This window comes from Colobus angolensis, unplaced genomic scaffold (assembly GCF_000951035.1).
Source record: "Colobus angolensis palliatus isolate OR3802 unplaced genomic scaffold, Cang.pa_1.0 Scaffold27, whole genome shotgun sequence".
In the NCBI taxonomy this organism is placed as follows: domain Eukaryota; kingdom Metazoa; phylum Chordata; class Mammalia; order Primates; family Cercopithecidae; genus Colobus; species Colobus angolensis.
In genome coordinates, this window is record NW_012115932.1 from 17,082,371 (window position 1) to 17,106,184 (window position 23,814).

At 41.7% G+C, this 23,814-nt stretch overlaps 1 protein-coding gene and 1 pseudogene across 1 annotated transcript in view; one reads left to right on the forward strand and one right to left on the reverse strand.

Moving 5' to 3' along the window:
- Positions 1-23,814, forward strand: part of CREBRF (CREB3 regulatory factor) — an 87,707-nt gene that overhangs the window by 8,208 nt on the left and 55,685 nt on the right. The window contains exon 2 of the mRNA XM_011947803.1: positions 19,785-19,997. Within this exon, the coding sequence (XP_011803193.1) occupies positions 19,989-19,997 (9 nt within the window). The 5' untranslated portion in view covers positions 19,785-19,988. The remainder of the gene's footprint in view (positions 1-19,784; positions 19,998-23,814) is intronic.
- The window catches only part of LOC105515868, a 2,522-nt pseudogene continuing 1,539 nt past the window's right edge, over positions 22,832-23,814 (reverse strand).

Here is a 23,814-nt window from a genome sequence, read left to right on the forward strand (position 1 = left end):
TTTTTTTTTTTTTTTTTTTTTTTTTTGAGACAGAGTCTCGCTTTATCACCCTGGCTGGAGTACAATGGCACACTTTTGGTTCACTGCAACCTCCACCTCCCAGGTTCAAGCGATTCTCCTGCCTCAGCCTTCCGAGTAGCTGGGATTACTGGGATGCATCACCATGCCCAACTAATTTTGTATTTTTAGTAGAATTGAGGTTTCTCCATGTTGGTCAGGCTGGTCTTGAACTTTGCACGTCAGGTGATCCACCCGCCTTGGCCTCCCAAAGTGCTGGGATTACAAGTGTGAGCCACCGCGCCTGGCCCACCTGGCTAATTTAAAAAATTCTTTGTAGAGAGAGAGTTTTACTGTGTTGCCCAGGCTGGTGTTGAACTCCTGAACTCAAGTGACCCCTCCTACCTCAGCCACCCAAAGTGTTGGGGTTACAGGCGTGAGCCACTGTACCCAGCCGTACAGTTTTTGAACTGCTTTTTAGTAAGGCTTTCATCTTTACCTTTGAATCCCCTACTAGAGTTGCCCATAGACTAGGAGAGGAGATACACATTGCAACCCAATGACGATGGTTTTTCAGAACAAAATGTTCTGAAATATGGAAGAAGGACTGCTAACTCTGCCTGGGGAAAGTTGAATATTCATAGAAAAAGTGGTATTTGAACTTAGTTTTGAAGATTAGTCGAGGAAGCATTCTAGTACAGTTGAAATGTAAAAGATGTGTAGTGTGGGGTTGGGTATGAGATGGTTTGAGCTAAAGGCAGAGGTGGGAGGGAGAATGGAAGAGGAGGAAACTGATTTGTAAGATTTAGGAGGAAATAGCTTTTTTTGCTTTCACTTTGTCCTCTAATTCTCTTCAGTCTGTTCTATGCTGTCAGGTCTCCAGTCTCTCTTCTCTGTAGCTCCCTGTACCTCTGACTTTGGTTGATTCGTCTTTTCCTGTAGTGTTTCATTTTTCTTTTAGTCCCACCTTTTCTAATGTGTTGGTACTAAGGTACCGCGTTCATTCTGACTCTATTTTATTTGTCTCTTGCCTTTATTTCACCTTCCACCCTCCCTGCCTCTCTCTCTTTATTCCCTTTGGGTTATATTTCTTTTCTCTTCTTTCTTTCTCTCCCCCTTCCTTCCTTCCTCCTTCCTTCCTTCCTTCCTTCCTCTTCTTTTTTTTTTTTTTAGACAGGATCGTGCAGTGGCATAGTCATGGCTCACTGCAGCCTTGACCTTGGGTTCAAGTGATCCTCCCACCTCAGCCTCACGAGTAGCTGAGACTACACGTGTGTGCCACCATGCCCAGCTAATTTTTTTTGTCGAGACAGGGTCTCCCCACATTGCCCAGGCTGGTCTTAAACTCCAGGGCTCAAGCCATCCCTTGGCCTCCCAAAATGTCCGATTACAGGCATGAGCAACCGCACCTGGCCCCTTTGGGTTTCTCTTTGCCCCTACCTTTCATTTTATTTGCTTTATTTATTTTTTATTTTTTTGAGGTGGGGTTTTCTGTGTTGCCCAAGCTGGCCTGAAACTCCTGGTGTCAAACAATCCCATCTCAGCCTCCTGAGTAGCTCAGGCTGCAGGTGTGTGCCACCTCTCATTATGTTTTATTTAAAAGCAAAGCAAAATAAATTCTTCCACACTATCTGCTTATTTTGCATGTAAATAGCATATAAATTGATTCCCTCTTAGGAAATCTTGTAAGATCAACTCCTTTTGATACCTGTCTAAAGACTTAATTATCCATTTTTATGAATTTCTTTTTATGAAACATTTTCCCTTGTATTCAAAGATGCTACTTCTTCAAAGGCCACAGTGTAGAATGTGACTGCCTGTGTGCCCTGTTTTCTATTTCTTATGCACCTACAAATTGTTCTATAACAAAGTGCAATTCACCTTTTCCCTAAAGCTTTCCCAAACTTTCCCAGGTAGTATTCTTCTTGGTAGTTTTCTATTATTTTCTAAACACCTCTTTTTAAAATTCAGCTTTATTGAGTTATAATTTATGTAAAAGAAAATTCAACCAATTTTGAGTTTTGACAAATACATGGTGTCATCTAACCACTGTTATATCTCCATCATTTTTATCACCACAGAAAGTTCCTCATGCCCCTTTCATTCAGTTCTCCTGCCCTCGTCCTTGGCTCCAGTCACTGATTTGCTTTGTATCACTATTTTGTCTTCTCTGGAATTTCATATAAATCTTTTGGTATAATGTGTTGTCTTTTTTTAGTTAACAGTGATTTTAATTCTATTCATATTGTGTTGTGCATTCCTTGAGTCTTTTTTTTTGTTTGTTTTCTTCTTTTTGAGACAGGGTCTCGTTCTGTTGCCCAGGCTGAGTGCCGTGGTGTGATAATGGCTCGTTGTATCCTTGACCTCCTGGGCTAGAGTGATCCTCCAGCCTCATGAGTGTCTGGGACTACAGGTGTCATCATCATGCCTGACTCATTTTTGATTTTTTGTGGAGATGAGGTTTTGTCATGTTTCCCAGGCTGGTCTGGAACTTTGGTTGCAAGCAGTCCTCCTGCCTCAGCCTCCCAAAGTGCTGGGATTACAGGTATGAGCAACCTTTCTTAGCCTGAGCCACCATGCTGGGCCTGAGCCTTTGTTATTGTATGGACATACCACAATTTATCTGTTTACCAGTTGATAGACATCTGCATTGCTTCCAGATTTTAGGCTATTATAACTGAAATGGTTTTAAGTATTCATGTACAAGTCTTTTAGATACCTCTCTTTTAACATTAATTACATTTTATTTGGAAGTTGAGTTGCAGAGCTGTCAAGAGTGAACCCCCAGCGTTCACAAATAGGCATTTTTCTAGTTCTGTGGTTTTGGGCATCTTTCAGCTTAGATTCATCATCTGTAAAATGGGACAGGCTGGAGATCCAAGCAAGCTAGAGAGCACAGGCCAATTTAAGGAGGAGATCTCTTTCTTCAAGTGATCATCTTTCTGGGAATATGTACCCAACGTCTAATTTTTTCCCCCAAAAGAGTGGTGTTTGAGATCAGACATCAAATTTTATATGAAATTTCATGTGAAATTTAAATACTGGCAGTTACAATTTAAAAAACACTAATGCAGCTGATTTGCAACTGAACACAACTTTGTGGGCATTTTTTCTCGCTGCAGTCCAGTTTGAGACCTCAGCTATAAATCTTCAGTTGATTTTGTCTTCTGTTTTAAAATGTATATCCTCCCAGTAGAATGCACTTGTTAGGTCCTTTTTACCTTAGTTTTATAGCTCAGCATAATAACTTGCTGGTTGTCAAAATTCCCAAGTTAAAAACTAACGAGTTACTGTAAATTTTATTCTTTCCTCTGATTGGAAGGATATTAAGAATACTGACTGCCTGATGGAGGAGTGGAACTAGGTTCTGGTTACTCTATGTACTTCTCTAAGAGCTGCTGATTCTATTCAGTGCTATGTTTTCTCAGCAGTTGGAATAATCTGCCTCACTTGTTTGATTTATCTCAACACTTTTGAGACAAATATGGTATAGATTAAACTCTTTGTGTCTCTTTATTAGAAACCAAGGTATTACAGATATACACATAAATTATGTATCACTCTATTTCCTCAAATTGTCTAGAACCATTTGGTGAAGCCAGTATAATGAACTATGAAAAGGTAATAAATTGTATTTGTTTGAACAATAAAGAGCAATAATCTCTCTAAAGAGGTCTTTTCCTCTTTATCTGCTATTTCTTTATTGTGTATAGAGCTGACTAGTTTGGAGCTTTATGAATAACTTTGTAAGTCCAGAGATTCTTTTGCTGATTAAACCTGCATAATTGACATACACCCTCATAAGGCTGGGGGGCAAGGGTGTTAAGTGTCCTGTGTTGCCTGAGTATCCCATATTCACCCTGGTTCTAGCTGGGTGGAATGTGGAATTTAGACAGTTTAGGATTCTGAGTGGGCTGGGCACGGTGGCTCACACCTGTAATCCCAGCACTTTGGGAGGCCGGGGCAGGCAAATTGCCTGAGCTCAGGAGTTTGAGACCAGCCTGGGCAACATAGTGAAACCCCATCAGTACTAAAAAAAAAAAATTAGCTGGGTGTGGCAGCATGTATCTGTAGTCCCAGCTACTCGGGAGGCTGAGGCAGGAGAATTGCTTGAACCTGGGAGGCGGAGGTTGCATTGAGCTGAGATCGTGCCACTGCACTCCAGCCTGGGTGACAAAGGGAGACTCCATCTCAAAAAAAAAAAAAAAAAAAAAAGGATTCTGAGTTGACTTTGGTTTTATACCTTAATAGCAGCAACATCCCAGGAGTATCACATACCAAGGAATAGATCTGAGAATAAAAATAGCCACCATTTATTGAGTGTCTGTTTTGTGCTAGGGCTAGATACTTTATATGTTATTTTATTGTTAATCACAGTATCCCCACAAAGTAAAGGGGAATTCTTGCATTTATACGTAGAGTAAGGGAGATGAGAGTCTGGAATGAAATTCTTTTTTTTTTTTTTTTTAAATATATTTCTCTTTTTTTTTTTTTTTGAGACGGAGTCTCTGTCACCCAGGCTGGAGTGCAGTGCCTTAATCTCCACCTCCCATTCCCCCATCTCAGCCTCCTGAATAGTTGGGATTACAAGTGTGCGCCACCACACCTGGCTAATTTTTGTGTTGTTAGTAGAGATGGGGTTTCACCGCGTTGGCCAGGCTAGTCTCGAACGCCTGACCTCAGGTGATTCACCCACCTTGGCCTCCCAAAGTGCAGGGATTACAGGCATGAGCCACCATGCCTGGCCATGAAATTCAAAATATTCATTCCCAATGCATAGCCTTTTACCTAGAGTTTGTTCCTCATAAAGTAAGCTTTTTAGGAATGTTAGAGCCAAAGAGGCACCAAGGTTTTCTCAGTGTTAAAAGAGATGACTGCAAAACCGTGTTCATATAACCTCTGTACTGACTCTTACATAGTTTATGCTGGTAGTAAAACCTATTTCACGGTAGGAAGGAATTTGAAAATTATCTCTAGTATATGTCATGCTGCTTTTGAAACGGTGCCAAATCTGAGAAAAGAGGAAGGAAACAATTTTTTTTTTTTTTGAGACAGAATCTCTCCTGTAGTCTAGGCTGGAATGCAGTGGCGTGATCTCGTCTTACTGCAACCTGCACCTCCTGAGTTCAAGTGATTTTCATGCCTCAGCCTCCTGAGCAGCTGGGACTACAGGTGTGCGCTGCCACACCTAGTTAATTTTTGTCTTTTCAGTAGAGACGGTTTCACCATGTTGGCCAGCCTGGTCTTGAACTCCTCACCTCAAGTGGTCTGTCTGCCTTGGCCTCCCAAAGTGCTGGGATTATAGGCAGTTAGCCACCATGCCTTACCCCTACAATGAATTTTGAAGAAGAGCTCAAATCCTTGATAACAGCAGCATCAAAGTTGTTAGAGTGTGTGAAGAATGTCTGGTGTCACTGGAATCCTGCTGTGTGCTCCAGTGTGTTCTCGCTTGCATCACTGCCTGTTTTTATGCTGCTACCATTAATTGTACTATTCTCTTTTTAACATTTTGTAGATTTCTGCAGAACAGCTTAAAAAATGAAGTGATTCTTTTTTTTTTTTTTTTTGAGACAGAGTCTCGCTCTGTCGCCCAGGCTGGAGTGCAGTGGCGTGATCTTGGTTTACTGCAAGCTCCGCCTCCCGGGTTCACACCATTCTCCTGCCTCAGCCTCCCAGGTAGCTGGGACTACAGGTGCCTGCCACCATGCCCGGCTAATTTTTTGTATTTTTAGTAGAGATGAGGTTTCACCGTGTTAGCCAGGATGGTCTCGATCTCCTGACCTCGTGATCTGCCCGCCTCAGCCTCCCAAAGTGCTGGAATTACAGGCGTGAGCCACCGCGCCTGGCCACAAAGTGATTCTTTAAAACTTAAATATTTAACATCCTGCATAAAATATTTTGTTTTAATATGGTGAGTTTATCTTCCTGCTGTGTAGTTTAAAACATTAAAATACAATAATGACGAGGGAGAGAACAGTGTAACATATATCAGTCCAGTGCCTGAATTCAGTTGATTTAAATTAAATTTAATTCTACTTCTTCCTCTATCCTCTTTTCCCTAGACAAGAATTCTATCAGGTCTTTAAAATGGACTAAAATTTAAATATCACTCTTCTTGGAAATTAAAAAAAATTCAGTAGTACAATTTTTCATATTTTTACTATATGATACTACAGTAGTTCAAGACTCAATTTAACAAACTAAGATATCTGGAGCACATAAAAGACGCTCAATAAATATATATTGAATGACTGACTTTTTTGTAATGTCCTCATTGTGAAGAGCACCGCACTTTTGACTCCTTATCCAGAAGGACATGTGGTCTTAGGGGATTTCCCATTCATTTTCAGCCAACTCTTGTGTGGATGACTGCTCGGAAAGGTATTGCTTTTGGCACTGTAGTGAAATAGATGTGAGATGTGATGGTCATTCTCAAAGATGTCACAATCTGGTAGTGGAAGCAAGGGAATAGGAGAGAAGAGGAAAAATATGAGCTAAGATATGAAGGTCAGAGTCTCACTACTGGAAATTTTTAGTGGAGTGAAGTAGGATTGTAACTATCTTGAGGATTAGGGGAAATGGTAAAAATCTATCTAATATTAGACTTTAAAGAAGAGTAGTGGAAGACAGGGTTGGAAAGATAGTGTCATTGTGTATGAGTATGTATATATTTGTGTGTGTGTATATATGTGTGTGTGTGTGTGTGTATATATATATATATATATATTTTTTTTTTTTTTTTTTGAGATGGAGTTTCGCTCTTGTTGCCCAGGCCGGAGTGCAGTGGCACGATCTTGCATCACTGCAACCTCTGCCTCCCGAGTTCAAACGATTCTCCTGCCTCAGCCTTCTGAGTAGCTGGGATTATAGGCATGCACCACCACGCCCAGCTAATTTTTTGGGTTTTTTTGTTTTTTTTTAGTAGAGACAGGGTTTCGTCATGTTGGCCAGGCTGGTCTCAAACTCCTGACCTCAGGTGATCCACCCATCTCAGCCTCCCAAAGTGCAGGGATTACAGTGTGAGCCGCCGTGCCGGCCTTGTTTTTGTTTTTTTTGAGACTAGGTTTTGCTGTATGGCCCAGCTGGGCTCAAGTGATCCTCCTGCCTCAGCCTCCCAAAGTGCTGGGATTATAGGTATGAGCCCCTTGTGTCTGGCCTAAGGTCTGAGTAGTTTGGACATTATCCAAGAAACGTATGGGAGTTGCTGATGACTTTGGAGCACGATGTTAATATGACGTGGTAAGTTAGAAAGAATTTTATATTAATAATTATTTTAGGCTAAGCGTGGTGGGTCATGCCTGTAATCCCAGCACTTTGGGAGGCCAAGGTAGGTGATTGCTTGAGCCCAGGAGTTTGAGACCAGCCTGGGCAACATGGTGAAACCCTCTCTACAAAAAAATGCAATAATTAGCCAGGCGTGGTAGCATGTGTCTATATTCCCAGCTACTCAGGAGGCAGAAGTGGGAGGGCTGCTTGAGCCTGGAAGGTGGAAGTTGCAGTAGCTGAGATCACGCCACCTCTCTCCAGTGTAGGTGACAGAGCAAGACCCTGTCTCAAAAAATTATTTTAATAATTTTCATTAATTTTTAATAATTACTAATTTTAAAATAATTTTTCTTTTCTTTTTTTTTTGTAAGGGACAGAGTCTTACACTGTTGCTGGGGCTGAAGTGCAGTGGCACAATCATAGCTCACTACAGTCTTGAACTCCTGAACTCAAGCCATCCTCCTGCCTCAGCTGAGTAGCTGGGACTATAGGCATGTGCCACCATGCCTGGCTAATTGTTTTATCTATTTTTTTTTTTTTTAAGATGGAGTCTCACTCTGTTGCCCAGCTCAGGTCGGAGTACAGTGGTGCAATCTGGGCTCACTGCAACCTCTGCCTACCGGGTTCACACCATTCTCCCAACTCAGCCTCCCAAGTAGCTGGGACTACAGGCGCCCGCCACCACGCCCAGCTAATTTTGTTTTTGTATTTTTAGTAGAGATGAGTTTTCACCATCTTAGCCTGGATGGTCTCAAACTCCTGACCTCCTAATCCGCCCTTCTCGGCCTCCCAAAGTGCTGGGATGACAGGCATGAGCCACAGCACCCGGGAGGCTCTGTTGCCCAGACTGGAGTGCAGTGGCACGATCACAGCTCACTGCAAGCCCCACCTCCCAGGTTCACGCCATTCTCCTGCCTCAGCCTCCCGAGTAGCTGGGACTACAGGCGCCCGCCACCATACCCGGCTAATTTTTTGTATTTTTAGTAGAGACAGGGTTTCACCATGTTAGCCAGGATGGTCTCCATCTCCTGACCTCGTGATCTGCCTGCCTTGCCTCCCAAAGTGCTGGGATTACAGGCGTGAGTCACTGTGCCCAGCTGCCTGGCTAATTTTTACGTGGTTTTTTTTTTTTTTTTCTGTAGAAACAGGGTCTTACGATGTTTCCAAGACCGGTCTCCAACTCCTGGCCTCAATTAATCCTCCTGCCTTGGCTTCCCAAAGTGCTAGGATTATTGGCATGAGAATGATTTTAAAATGGGGCATAAGAACTCGAGAGCAAGGGGAGGATAGAGACAGGAAGACTGTAGGGCAAATACTAGAATGGTAAATATAAGATGATGAGGGCCAAGTAGGGGTTGAAAAAGAGGGAAGGGCACAGTCAAACAGATGCATTTGTGTGCAGTACAAGGTAAGTGATCTGTATATCTTTGTTAAAAAGAATTGGTATGATTTAACAAAGCAAGTAGGGGAGAAGAAGTTAAAGAGTGAAGGCTGAAATCAGCCTTCTATCCCTGAATGTCAGAGAGTGATAGTATTATTGACAGAATAGGAATGTTTGGATGGGGAGATGGCATGTTGTATCTGAGGTGATGGAATGTGAACATGGAGATATCCACATCTCAGATGATAGAGCTCATGCATGCACATGTTTAGGTTCAAAATGTAGATTTGGGAGTCCTTTAGAAATGATCTTTGAGGCCCTAAGAGTAGAGATAGTCTTGTGACAATGGGTTTGCTTGGAGGCATCCATTTGCTGAATGACCTTGGACAAACCTCTTATCCTTGCTGTACTTTTTATTTATTAATGTAAAAGGGTTGGACAGGAACTGGGGGATAGTGGTTATCCTGATACCAAGACTATATTAACTAGATGTTTTATCAAAATACTGGTTCTTGTTACTTCACCAAGTTGTTTTATCAAATGACAGGGTATAGAAATGTACTTTAATCTGTAAACAGCTACACAGATACAAACTGTGAATATTTTGTCCCCAGTGGTAATCAGAGTTGGCTGGGATTAGAAATGCATCCTCTGGTTCTGTCTAAAATTGTTTCATGCTCTTATTCTTGTGCTCTGAACAACTTAATTGACAGATATCAAGGCTGCAGAAAGCCTCCAATACCTTGCAATTGATAGTTTTCAGGAAAAAAAAAGCAGTCCTTCCCATTCAACTCAGATTAATCCAGACACTTGCTTTAATAGTCTTCTTTTTAGGGCTGGGCACGGGGTGGCTCACGTCTGTAATCCCAGCACTTTGGGAGGCCGAGGCGGGCAGATCATGAGGTCAGGAGATCGAGACCATCCTGGCTCATATGGTGAAACCCTGTCTCTACTAAAGATGCAAAAAATTAGGTGGGCGTGGTGGCGGGTGCGTGTAGTCCTAGCTACTCGGGAGGCTGAAGCAGGAGAATCGCTTGAACCCAAGAGGCGGACGTTGCAGTGAGCCGAGATTGCGCCACTGCACTCCAACCTGGTGACAGAGCGAGACTCCATCTAAATAAATAAATAAATAAAAGTTTTCTTTTTGGCAAGACGTGGTGGCTCATGCCCGCAATCCCATCCCTTTGGGAGGCTGAGGTGGGTAGATCACCTGAGGTCAGGAGTTCGAGACCAACGTGACCAACATGGTGAAAAACTGTCTCTACTAAAAATACAAAATTAGCTGGGTTTTGTGGTGCATGCTGTGTGAAAGTAGCTGTGGTAAAAGTAGCTGCGTAAAAGTAGCTGTGGTAATCCCAGCTACTTTGGAGGCTGAGGCAGGAGAATGGCTTCAACTCTGGAGGTGGAGGTTCCAGTGAGCAGAGATCACACCATTGCACTCCAGCCTAGGCAAGAAGAGCGAAACTCTGTCTCAAAAAAAAAAAACCTTCTTCCTTATTGGTTCCCAAAGAGCTTTGACTAAGCTCCCATATGTTGCCCCTGTAACCCAAAGATTAAAGTTGGATAGAAGCCTTTGGAAAGGAATTGAACAAAATTGTAACTGAGAGTTCTGTCTTTCTCTAACATGGCATTCTAAGGAGAGAGATCGCTTTTGAGATTTAGTATATTCTCTTTGCTTTTTAAGATTTTCAGTAAAAGATGGTTTTCATTATTTTGTTTAATTACGTTTTTCATGGCAGACCTAATTCACCTCCCATATTTTATTTTTTTAATTTTTGTTGTTTATTTATTTTTTTATTTTCAGAGTCTCACTCTGTCACCCAGGCTGGAATGTAGTGGTGTGATCTCAGCTCACTGCAGTCTCCACCTCTGGTGTTCAAGTGATTCTCCTGCCTCAGCTGCCCAAGTAGCTGGGATTACAAGTGCCCACCAACACACCTGGCTAATTTTTATATTTTTAGTAGAGAGGGGGTTTCGCCATGTTGGCCAGGCTGGTCTCGAACTCCTGACCTCACATGATCTGCCTGCCTTGTCCTCCCAAAGTGTTGGGATTACAGGCATGAGTGACCGTGCCTGGCTACCTCCCATATTTTAAAAACTCTCTGAGTGTGAGGATAAAAGACTATTGGATTGATCAGGTATACAGAGTGTGCAAGGTGGTATGGCAAAAGGATCACAAATTCTTACAAGGTCATTATAAGTACCGCTTTGGTTAGGAAAATGGTCTTTTTTAACCTAATCTGAGGGAAAAGATACACTTTCTTCCTCCTTACTTTCCTCTTTTCCACATTGTCCTTCCTTAAAGAGTAGCAGCAGCAGAATTTGGAAAATAAATAAATAAATATTTTTTTTCCAAAAAAAATTTGGAAAACTAATAATCGTGACATAAACTATAATAATGTATTTTGAATTTTACTTGCCTATTTCTACATTTTAGAGTCTAGAGAACTGCTCTCAAAGGGTAAAATATAGTGATTCACCTGTAGTCTTGGTTACAGGATTCATATTACATAATAAAGGGAGAACTTGAGCCCCACCTCTCCCCCAGTGTATTCCTTGCATAGGCAACCTCTGCTGCTTAAATGTTTTGGAGACTTTGGGATATCTGATTTCAACTGTACCATGAAACCGGTAGTGGCTTGACTTAGTAAGCATCTGAAGGACTGTTTTGTTCTACTCTTGCAGAGTAGGGTAGTTTTCAAAAGGAAAGGAAAGGAATTGTTGAGCGGGACCTTTGAAGTATAGCAGGATGGATAGAATATAAGGCAGATAGGTCCTAGTTTGCTAAAGAGCTTGGGCAGTCTGATAAGTTGTCTTTCTTGCCAAACAAGGGAGTCACGTGGGGTATACACATTGTATAACCTTTTCAATCACCAAGGTTGCCTGTTTTTCCTGCCTCCCTGTTTCCTTGCCTCCTTGCCTCTCTTCTTCACGTCCCTTCCTTTTCCACCTCCCTTCCTTTTCCACCTCCCTGTCCATACCCCTGCCTTCCCCTGCCTCTCTTCCTTTCATTCTTTCCTGCCCTCCTGCCTACTTCCCTGTGTCCTTTCTTTTACCTCCTGTCTTAGTCTGTTTTCTGTTGCTATAACCACAGATTAGATAATGGATAATTTTAAAGAAAAGAGATTTATCGCTAGGCATGGTGGCTTATGCTTCAAATCCCAGCATTTTGGAAGGCCGAGGCAGGAGGATCGCTTGAGCCCACGAATTTGAGACCAATATGGGCAACATAATAAGACCCCGTCTCTACAAAAAAAAAAAAAAAAAGTAATTAAGTAAAAAGTAAAAGAAAAGAGATTTATTTGGCTCATGATTCTGAAGACTGCAAAGTCCAAGAACATGACACTGGCATCTGTTCAGGGTCATCCCATAGTAAAAGACGAGAGGGTGAGAGCACATGAGACAGAGGAAGTTGATCTGAATTCATTTTTTCTATTAAGAACCCACTCCTGTGTCCAGTGATAATGTCATTGATACCTACCTCTTAAAGGGTCAACATTCCAGTACTGGTAGGATGGCAATTAAATTTCAAACATGGCCGGGCGCGGTGGCTCAAGCCTGTAATCCCAGCACTTCGGGAGGCCGAGACGGGTGGATCACAAAGTCAGGAGATCGAGACCATCCTAGCTAACACGATGAAACCCTGTCTACTAAAAATAATACAAAAAACTAACCGGGCATGGGTGGCAGGCGCCTGTAGTCCCAGCTACTCGGGAGGCTGAGGCAGGAGAATGGCGTAAACCCGGGAGGTGGAGGTTGCAGTGAGCTGAGATCCGGCCACTGCACTCCAGCCTGGGCGACAGAGCAAGACTCTGTCTCAAAAAAAAAAAAAAATTCAAACATGTTTTGGAGGGGACATTCAAACCATAGCATCTTCCTTGCCTGTCTTCCTTTCTTTCCTTTCTTCCTCTTTCAACTTTACTGAGGATTAAGCCTTAGGAGAAATGATTTATTTAAATTAGGGGTCATGACCAGGCACAGTGAGGTTGAGGTGTGGTGGAGGTTGCAGTGAGCTGAGATCGCACCACTGCAATCCAGCCTAGGGGACAGAGTGAGACTCTGTATCAAAAAAAAAAAAAAAAAAATAGTGTTTAGAACAGTTTCTGCCTCTTAGAATTGTGGATCTGGAACAGTTTAAAGACAACAGAGAGAGGAACAAGACCCCTGGTCATATGAAAGAAATGAGCATGAACCAGCAAAGATTAGGAAAGATCAAAGTAGACCATAGTATATTAACTACATAGCAATATAAATTTATTGGCATTCCTTTTTTGTTTTTCTTTTTTGAGACAGTGTCTCACTGTGTAGCCCAGGCTGGAGTGCAGTGGCGTGATCTCGGCTCACTGCACCCTCTGCCTCTCAGGTTCAAGCGATTCTCCTGCCTCAGCTTCCTAAGTAGCTGGGATTACAGGCACCCGCCACCATGTCCAGCTAATTTTTTATATTTTATTAGAGACGGGGTTTCACCATATTGGCCAGGCTAGTCTCGAACTCCTGAACTCAAGTAAGCCGCCCGCCTCGGCCTCCCACAGTGCTAGAATTACAGGATGAGTCACTACGCCCGGCCTGTATTCAGGCACTTCTTACCTAAAAAACTTAAAAAAAAATTGTTGTGGTAAAATGTATAAAAATTTACTATTTTAACCATCTTTAGCTGTATAATTTTATGGCATTACGTACATTGACAGTGTTGTGTAACCATCACTACTGTCTATTTCAGAACACTTTTTTTTGAGACCAAGTCTCACTCTGTTGCCCAGGCTGGAGTGCAGTGGCACGATCTGGGCTTACTGCAACTTCTGCCTCCCCGGTTCAAGCGATTCTGCTGCCTCAGTTTCCCAAGTATCTGGGACTACAGGCGTAAGCCACCACGCCTGGCTAATTTTTGTATTTTTTGTAGAGACAGGGTTTCATCATGTTTTGGCCAGGCTGGTCTCAAATTCCTGACCTCAAGTGACCCACCCACCTCAGCCTCCCAAAGTGCTGGGATTACAGGCATGAGCCACCACCCCCAGCCCCCAGAACACTTTTATCTCCCCAAATAGAAACTTTGTACACTTATTAAATAATAACTGTTGCAGCCCTTAGTAACCGCTGTTCTACTCTCTTTCTCTATTCTAAGCACCTCATATAAGCCTAACATACAATATTTGTCCTTTTGTGTCTAGTTTATTTTACTTACCATAATGTTTTTAAGGTTCATTCTTGTCGTCGTATGTATCAGAATTTCATTCATTTTTATGGCTGAATAATATTGTTGTATTTGCCATATTTTGTTGATCCATTCATCTGTTTGTGGCCACTTGAGTTGTGTTTACCTTTTGGCTTTTGTGCGTAATGCTGCCATGAACATGGGTGTACACATATCTGTTTCAGGCTCTGCTTTCAACTCTTTTAGGTATATACCTAGGAGTGGAATTGCTAGATTATATGGTAATTGGATTTTGCTTTTTGAAGAAATACCAAACCGTTTCCCACACCAGCTGCAGTCCTGCCAGCAAATGCATGAGGGCTCTGATTTTTCTATATCCTTGCCAATAGTTGTTATTTTCCACTTTTTGGATAATATTCATCCTAAATGGTGTGTCAAAAATGTTTTAGCATTTACTCTTACTGAATGTTAGATGACTCACAACTTACTGTTGTGAGGAACCGGTCTCCTTAAGTTACTAAGAGGGGGCAATGGCCTAAGTCAGTTCCATATAAAAGGGGAGCTGCAGGGATTCTGGCCATCATATACAGCATCTCCTTATTCATAAAATACTCTAATTTACAAAAAGGTATGTTTATTATTAATATATATTATTAATACATAATAAATATATATTGTTTGTAAAATACTCTCATTTACAGTGAGGTTTATATATTTCTTGATGTGAACTTTTTCTTTACATGTGGGCTCAAGGATTAGCTGAAACTCTCAGATTCAGAAAGAGCACAATTGAGGAGCTCTTGAAAATACGTAAGCTGCCAGGACACACCAGTTAAGTCTTGGGCTTGGCTTTTAAAGTTACAATTACTTATTTCGGCAGTTCTAGGAATGAGCTTTTTGTAAGAAGATTATAACCTATTACTTTACCTTTTGTCTTGCCTATCATACATAGTAAGCCTCAATATGTGTTCAGAGAAACAAAAACAAATAGAAAAAAAGCCCAGGATAAGACATAGCAGAAAGGGGCTATGTAAGAATTTGAAGCTGTGGCTATTTTCAAGTGATACCATTGAACCTAAAAAATCATGTGTTCCTCCTCATGCTTCAGCCGTCTAGGATCTAGTTCTCTGTTACAGGAATATCTTTGTCTGCCTAACAGCTTTTGTTATTTTTGAATGAGCCTCAGGTACAGGAAATCTGTTGATAAATAATATTTATAATGTACCACAGTCCTCTCTTGAAAAATCCATAAAATTGTATTGGGGCCGGGCGTGGTGGCTAATGCCTGTAATCCCAACACTTCGGGAGGCTGAGGTGGGTGGATATCCTAAGGTCAGCAGTTCGAGACCAGCCTGGCCAACATGGTGCAACCCCGTCTCTACTAAAAATGCAAAAATTAGCTTAGTGTGGTGGTACTTGCCTGTAATCCCAGTTACTCGGGAGGCTGAGGCAAAAGAATCACTTGAACCCAGGAGGCAGAGGTTGCAGTGAGCCGAGATTGCGCCATTGCCATTCCAGCCTGGGCGATGAGTAAAACTCCATCTCAAAAGAAAAAACAAAAACTGTATTGGGAACTGGTGGAACAGTGCTATGAATAAAAGAAGATAACGACTAGAGGAATTTGGCCTTTCCTCTTTTCCCCCAACTTCCCTGGAAGAAATACAAATCTTGAGGTAGGCATGAGGGCAGGATGGAAGATTTGATGATCAAATACATTTAGGAAATGGTACCTGGATGTATTCACCTTTTGGTGATCTATAAAACACATTAACACAAAGTTTCCATGAAGTCCTGTATCAAAGGCAGTATACAACTTCATTTAATGTGTTTTTCAAACCTCACAACCCTTCCTTGAGTAACCATTGAACATTCTTTGTAACAAATATTCCTTGGTTCACACTTTGGGAAATTGACACCTGCTTTGTAAATCAAATTTTGTGTGTATTTTTATTTTTAAAAATACAGACAAGGTCTTGCTGTTTGGCCCAGGCTCGACCCGAACTCCTGGGCTCATGCAATTCTCCTGCCTCAGCCTCCTAAGTAGGTAGCTGGGCCTGCAGGCATACACACCATGGTGCCGGGCTACTAGACAGTTGCTTTTGATGTATTTTAATATCAAAGCTTCAAGTAAGATATGGATATTCTTGAGTCCAAAGACGTGTAAAGCCATCCTGAAAAGCAAGTTGTTACACCTTCCTCCTCGTTGTTATTCTTGCTTTTTTTTTTTTTTTTGAGACAGAGTCTCCAGGCTCCAGGCTGTCACCAGGCTGGAGTGCAGTGGCACAGTCTCAGCTCACTGCAACCTCTGCCTCCTGGGTTTAAGCGATTCTCCTGCCTCAGCCTCCTGAGTAGCTGGGACTACAAGTGTGTGCCACCATGCCCAGCCAATTTTGTGTTTTTAGTAGAGACGGGGTTTCACCAAGATGGTCTTGATCTCTTGACTTTGTGATCCACCTGCCTCGGCCTCCCAAAGTGCTGGGATTACAGGTGTGAGCCACTGTACCCGGCATTATTATTCTGCTTTCTAAATATTAATGTACCCTTTGTATATGGTTTGCTGGTACAGGATACAGTTTTTGAGTAGTGTATCATTATGGAAAATGCTATGTAATGCTTTCTATAGAAAACTTTTTTCTTCCTTCACTTTTGGGTGGGCACTTTCATTCTTTGTGGTTGTAATAAATGTTTTGGAAGAGTACTAAGCATTTCTGGAAAATGGGTATGAAATGTTGGGGATGAAGATAGTTTGTTGTGAAGTTGTATCATTAGTTTTAGAGACTGGGAGAGTTTATCACTGAAAAGGAGTTCCACAGCATAGAGTAGAATTGGTCCTTTCCCTGTCCTATTTGCTGCCACTTGTGAGACTAGGAGAAACAACTAGGTGAACGAACTCAACCCATTACTTGGTGGAGACCCTCTCTGGGAATCAGTGCCTTGAAAACATTTAGCCGTGCTGCTAACAGTTATCACAGGTATTGAGCTTTTGAGCTAGACTCGCTGTAGGACAAATAATGAAAAACTAAAAAACAAAAACGAACAACAGGCCGGGCGTGGTGGCTGAAGCCTGTAATCCCAGCACTTTGGGAGGCCGAGACGGGCGGATCATGAGGTCAGGAGATCGAGACCATCCTGGCTAACACGGTGAAACCCTGTCTCTACTAAAAAATACAAAAAACTAGCCGTGCGAGGTGGCGGCGGGTGCCTGTAGTCCCAGCTACTCAGGAGGCTGAGGCAGGAGAATGGCATAAACCCGGGAGGCGTAGCTTGCAGTGAGCTGAGATCCGGTCACTGCACTCCAGCCTGGGCGACAGAGCGAGACTCCGTTTCAAAAAAAAAAAAAAACAACAAAAAAAAAACAAAACCAGAAAGCATTGGCACAATATACCTATTGATGATAATCACCTTTCCAAATTAATTTTATTACTACATCATAGTGTAATATGTCATTCATTCCCATAACATTTCTATTACATAGTTAAGAGAGAGTAAGTGTTATTTCTCTGATCTGGGAGCTAAGGCATAAACTTAACAAATTTACTCCAGTTTGTATGGCTGTTTCAATTACGGGATCAAACTTGGAATCCAGATCTCCTAAACAATTGCTCCTTTTGCTAACTGCATTTACTCGTTTGTTTTGATGTGTTTAAATACATTTTTAAATAAATACATGTATTTGTATTGAAGTTTTATGGCTTAGACAGTTAAATAAACAGGAAAGAGTATTGTTTTTTTCTCTTAAAGATCAGAAAAGTGAGGCTTAGAAAGATGGCCTTACCTAGTGTTGTATAGTTTGGAGGTGAGAGCTGTGACTGAAATTTAGCCCTTTTTTTGTCCACTGTTGATAAACCAAGATGTCGGTAGATAGTGTCTTTACTGGATGCCAGTAAGTGTGTATTGAATAGAACTCAATCTCTTCCTATTTTTTTTTATTTTTAACAATTTTTAAATTTTTTTGAGACAGAGTCTCACTCTGTCACACAGGCTGGAGTGCAGTGGCTCTCTCTCAGCTTACTGCAAGCTCTGCCTCCTGGGTTCAAGCGATTCTTGTGCCTCAGCCTCCCAAATAGCTGGGATTACAGGCGCATGCCACCACACCTGGCTAATTATTGTATTTTTAGTAGAGATGGAGTTTTGCCATGTTGGCCAGGCTGGTCTTGAACTCCTGACCTCAAGTGATCTACCTGCCTCAGCCTCCCAAAGTGCTGGGGTTACAGGCATGAGCCACTGCGCCCAGCTGACTCTATTGCTAGTAAGGTTAATTTTTCAGATTTTAAAGGATATCAAACTTTTCTCCCAGATCCAGGTTTTACACCAAGATGATACTAGTTGACTTTATTGAACACATGACTTGAATTAGATGCCTTTTGGGAGGCCTAAATCATAGGTCTAGAAAAAGTGACTGACCTTCTTATAGGAGTCAGGAGAGAGAATTAGGGCAATGACTATGACTACATATCAGTTGTAGGACAACGGCATGAGGTCACATAAGGAGAAACTGCACAAGAACAGGCCTTTGGCAGGAACAGGGAGCAATCTAGTTATACTGTAGCACTGAATTGAAAAGCACAGTTAACTCTGTTTCTAGGTGGGAACTGACATTGTTTCCTAGGTTAGACTAGTGAGTTGGGAATGACAGCCCACTGGAGGGGAGAGTGCAGCAAAGATGCAGGAAACACAAATTGTAGTCAGTTTATTAATCTAATTAAGTAGAACAATGATTGAGTCCCTGGGCATGGTGTTGCGTGCCTGTAATCTCAGCTACTTGGGAGGCTGAGGCAGGAGAATCACTTGAACCCAGGAGGTGGAGGTTGCAGTGAGCCAAGATTGGGCCACTGCATTCCAGCCTGGGTGACCGAGTGAGACTCTTGTCCAAAAAAAAAAAAAGGAAATTAATATAATGTACCACTCTAACCCTCTAGCCCAGACAGTGTGCTGATTTCAGAAGGCAAATTCATTGTAAATTGATTGTTTACCAATATAAGAAGTGACACTACATCTAGACCGAATTAGATCAAGGATAGGGCAGTATTTCTCAAACTTTAGAGAGGACCACAATCACCTGGAGGGTGTATTAAGAAACATTGCTGGTACCCACTCCTAGAGGTTCTGTTTTGATTTTGCATTTTAAACAAATTTTTAGGTTGATGCTGATGTTAATACTGCCGATCCTTGGATCACATTTTGAGACCCACTGATCTTGGACAGGAAAATGAAGCGAGTATAACTGTTCAGTTCCTCCTGATTAAGGTCTTCACGGAGAAGGGAAAAAACACTAACATTTAAGTCTGTACCCTGTCAAAATCCTGTGCCACGTGATTGGTAGTCATTGTTTAACTTAACCCTTGAAACCACTCTGCAAAGCAGTCCCCAGGCCCATTTTCCCTCAAACATACACCTGTTAAAAGCTTGCTGGAATAATTCTTTCTTCAGTGGTAGCTTATACCTTATAACTGAAAGAATAATGTTGGCATATACCATTACAAATGGGATTTTATTTAATGGAGAGGATATGTTAAGTTCCATTGCTGACTATTATGTATTCATTACTCTTCTTGTTGACTTACGATAGAGATAAAATGTGGATTAATTTAGCAGTAATGATTATACAATAAATGGAATTAAATTTTGAGATATGGTTTCTCATAAAGAACATAAAGTGAATGAGAGCTTGACTTTAAAAATCAATATATTACATCTTTCAGATCACAGAAAAAATGAGCCTATGTTAATTTTGTGTGGTTTTTTTTTTTAATGTTGCCAATTGGTTATTGACCAGCTGTACTTTAGAAAAATACAGGAGGAGGAATGGTAAATTTCAGAATAGTAAGTATTAAGATGTGACCAAATCCTTGATAACTCAACCATAAGACTTACTCATTTAAAGCACAGTATTCTCTGCTAATATTGTTTTTGAAAAGTCAACTTTTTTTTGAAACGTCAACTTGTTTTTCCTGGAACTCAGTGAAGTTACTTTGTGTTGTTTGACAGACAGCATCATACAGAATTATTAAAAAAAAAAAAAAAAAAAAAAAACAGTGATCCAAGCAGTTGAATTGGAAGCACTCTGGGGAAACCTGCTGTTTATTGTGAAAATCATCTTCGATCTCGGCATTAAAAGTAAAGCTGGAAAGGAATTTACAAACGAGAAAAAAAAGAAGTTTGGAATCGGATTCACAGGATCTGGGCTTGGAAATGCCTCAGGTAAATCATACAGAGTACGTGCAAAGTTTTATATTTTCCCACTACAGAAAGTCAATACCATTGACTCTTAAATGAATCTTAACACAACTTTGCATACTACCTTTTTACGATATCTTATTTCTGATCTCAGCTAGTTTTGAGTACATGTTCTTCCTTCCATTGGCTTCTATTTCTTTCTTTGCTATCACTTGAAGTTTAATGAGTTCTACATAGGTAGTATGGTGAATAGGTAGAAGGTGGACAGATCTGCTGGCTTTATGGGGCAAAACCAACTCCCCTGAAAATTAATCTGCCACAGCAATCCCATTTCTGTCTCCTCACTCTTCCTATTTCCCAGTTCTTACCTTTCATTTATGCCAGCTGAATTTAGAAGTAATTAAGAGGAAATAGTGAGAGACTTCAGGCTCCCTCCCCCAGCCCCTCTCATCTCTCTCTTTCTCATAGACACACACACACATACATATGTGTGCACATATAAATATCTCCTCACAAAGCATATCTAAGAATGATTGTATCTGTTTATATTATGGCAGCTACTCTGAATTGATCGGTTTTGGTTTGCGGCAATCACTGAGACAATCAGTGAAGCCCTGTTAGTCCCTATTCTGCTTATCTAAACTCCTCCTTTTCTTCTCCAGTGTTTAGCTCTTGCCCCTCCCCTGTTTGTTTCAGTGCTGGGGAAGAACCTAGAAGTAATGAGTGGGCAGGGACTCTTGGGTGACTTTTTGTGTCTGAGCTATCCTTTGAGCATAGGGAATCAACAATTTGCTGGGATTGTCTGGTGACTCGAGACAGGCAGAAGAGGCAGAGAAAGGTGTGGTTAATGGATATTGACAAGACAGTGGCCGGCCAGGCCCAGTGGCTCACGCCTGTAATCCCAGCACTTTGGGAGGCCAAGACAGGTGGATCACAAGGTCAGGAGATCAAGACCAGTCTGGCCAACATCGTGAAACCCTCTTTACTAAAAATACAAAAATTAGTTGGGTGTGGTGGCACGTACCTGTAATCCCAGCCACTCGGGAGGCTGAGACAGGAGAATTGCTTGAACCTGGGAGGCAGAGGTTGTAGTGAGCCAAGATCATGCCACCGGACTCTAGCCTGGGGAAAGAGGGAGCTCCGTCTCAAAAAAAGAAAAGACCAGCGGCCTACTGCCACCCCAACCTCTGTGATAGATGGACTGCACATACCGTTTTGGAGTGGTTGCCCATTCGAGGTTTAATTTTATATTTACTGAGTACTTGAATTTGGGGCTTAAATTTTAAACTTATTTTCTCAAGCTAACTTTTTCTAGGAAGAAAGGTTCTGCAGGCCTGGAAATGTTGGGGGAAGATAAGAGAAAGAGAAAAAGAAAAACAATAAGATGGGACGTACCAATGAAGAAAAATACGATGAGAAGGTCTATGAAAAGTCCAGTTTGTAAAAGATAGAAAATATATGAAAAGAATAAGCAAATAGATTAATACCATTTAAAAACATTTCTGCAGAAACTTGTAAAAAAAAAAAAAACTAAGAAATTTTTGGTCTGGCGTCAGTGGTTCATGTCTGTAATCCCAGCACTTTGGGAGGCCAAGGCGGGTGGATCATTTGAGGTCAGGAGTTTGAAACCAACCTGGCCAACATGGTGAAAGCCCGTCTCTACTAAAAATACAAAAATTAGGCCAGGCGTGGTGGTGTGCACCTGTAGTCCTAGCTACTCGGAAGACTGAGTCAGGAGAATTGCGTGAACCCGGGAGGTGGAGGTTGCAGTGAGCTGAGATCATGCCACTGCACTCCAGCCTGGGCAACAGAGCGAGACTGTCTCAAAGAAAAAGAAAAAAGCTGGGTACAGTGGCTTGCACCTGTAATCCCAGCACTTTGGGAGGCCGAGGCAGACTGATCACTTGAGGTCAGGAGTTAGATCAGCCTGGCTAACATATAGTGAAACCCCCATCTCTACTAAAAGATATAAAAAGTAGCTGGACTTGGTGGCGTGCCCCTGTAGTCCCAGCTGCTTGGGAAGCTGAGGCGGGAGAATCGCTTGAACACTGGAGGTGGAGGTTGCAGTGAGCTGAGATCTTGCCACTGCACTCCGCCTGGGTAACAGAGTGAAACTATGTCTCTCCAAAAAAAAAAAAAAAGAAATTTTGTATTCTTTCTCATTCTCTTTCTTCAGCTCAGTTAGATTTCAAAGTGAAGCCTTTCTATTATTTGACCCACTTTAGAAGGGTGAGCCCAAACTTGACTCTGGAGGGATTTGTATAGATGTTAAAATGTAAGCAGAAGATAGAGAAAAAAACAAGAAGGAGAATTAATACTGGGTCTCAAGTCTTTTTTTTCCCCCCTTTACTTATTATGGAATGGGCTGTGCCCTTTTCGGGAATCAGGATTAAGGCTATAGCGTTCATGCCCAAGTTACTGGTCTTACCAAGGAGATATTTGGGTATTTACTTGATTCTGTTTCCATTACCTTCCTGCAGGCATTCGTTGTACTAGATAGTGAATCCCAAACTGTCTTCCAGCTTGCTTTGGAAAATAAGACATGGGACTCACTTAGCAGCACAGAGTGAGAGTGATTTGCTGTATCTGCAGACCCCAGGAAAAGACAGGGAATTCTCTACTGATGATAGTTAAAATAGTATTGTTAGACAAGGATGTGAAGAAATGTTATATAGCTAAGTGAAAGTACTTGATAGGTGCTGTATGGTGATTGGTGGCTAAATAAGCTTTACTTTCTAGAAGATACTAATTGCTGCTCTATATTTTTTCAATTTTTTTTTGACAGGGGAAACACTTCTTTAAATTACAAACGCAATTCATTTGGTCTATTTCAAAGGTGCAATACTTTTCTTCATGTATCAGTGAAAGAAGTTAGAAATTAACTGCCCCAAAAAATCAACAAATGGCAAACCAATGTCCGTGAAAGTCACAGTCACATATACTGTGGCCTAGAAAACAGAGGGGCAAGACAGGCTCCACCTACTTTCATGAGTTTCATCAAATACTGGATCTACTCAAGGGTGGAAAGAAAAGGCAACTTTCAAAAAGGAGTATGTTCTTAAATGAGGCGTTTACTACTTCATGACAGCACTAGATGGGGAACATGTTTTCTAAACTAGATCTAGGAAGTGGATTCGTCCTCCTCCCCTTAAGGGCTATCCACTGGTTAATGAATAAAAAAAACAAGACTGAAAAACAAATTGCACACACACTCTCCTCAAAAAAATAGGAAAATAAAACCCACAACATACCAAGATGTCCCAGATTACTCTCCAGAGTGGAACTGGGGAACAGCTTCAACAATTCCAATTAGTTTGTTACAGAGTCATCCATAAGCATGCCTTGCTTTTAAACAAATAATAAAGAAGTTTTAAAACAACAAAACCTAGTACTAATCACTTTTCTGACAATACACAGTTACTCAAAATTAACTAGTACTGGGAGGGGGAAGGGGGGAACCATACCTATGGGCCTTGTCCTACACAAGTGCATGTGGGTAGGTACACGGCATTTGTCATTATTGCAAAAACAAATTTATTTTTATTTATTTATTTATTTTTGAGACAGAGTCTCGCTCTGTCGCCCAGGCTGGAGTGCAGTGGCACGATCTCTGCTCACTGCAAGCTCTGCCTCCTGGGTTCACACCATTCTCTTGCCTCAGCCTCCACAGTAGCTGGGACTACAGATGCCCACCACCACACCCGACTAATTTTGTTTTTGTATTTTTAGTAGAGACGGGGTTTCACCGTATTAGCCAGGATGGTCTCTATCTCCTGACACCGTGATCTACCCGCCTCGGCCTCCCAAAGTGCTGGGATTACAGGCGTGAGCCACTGCGCCC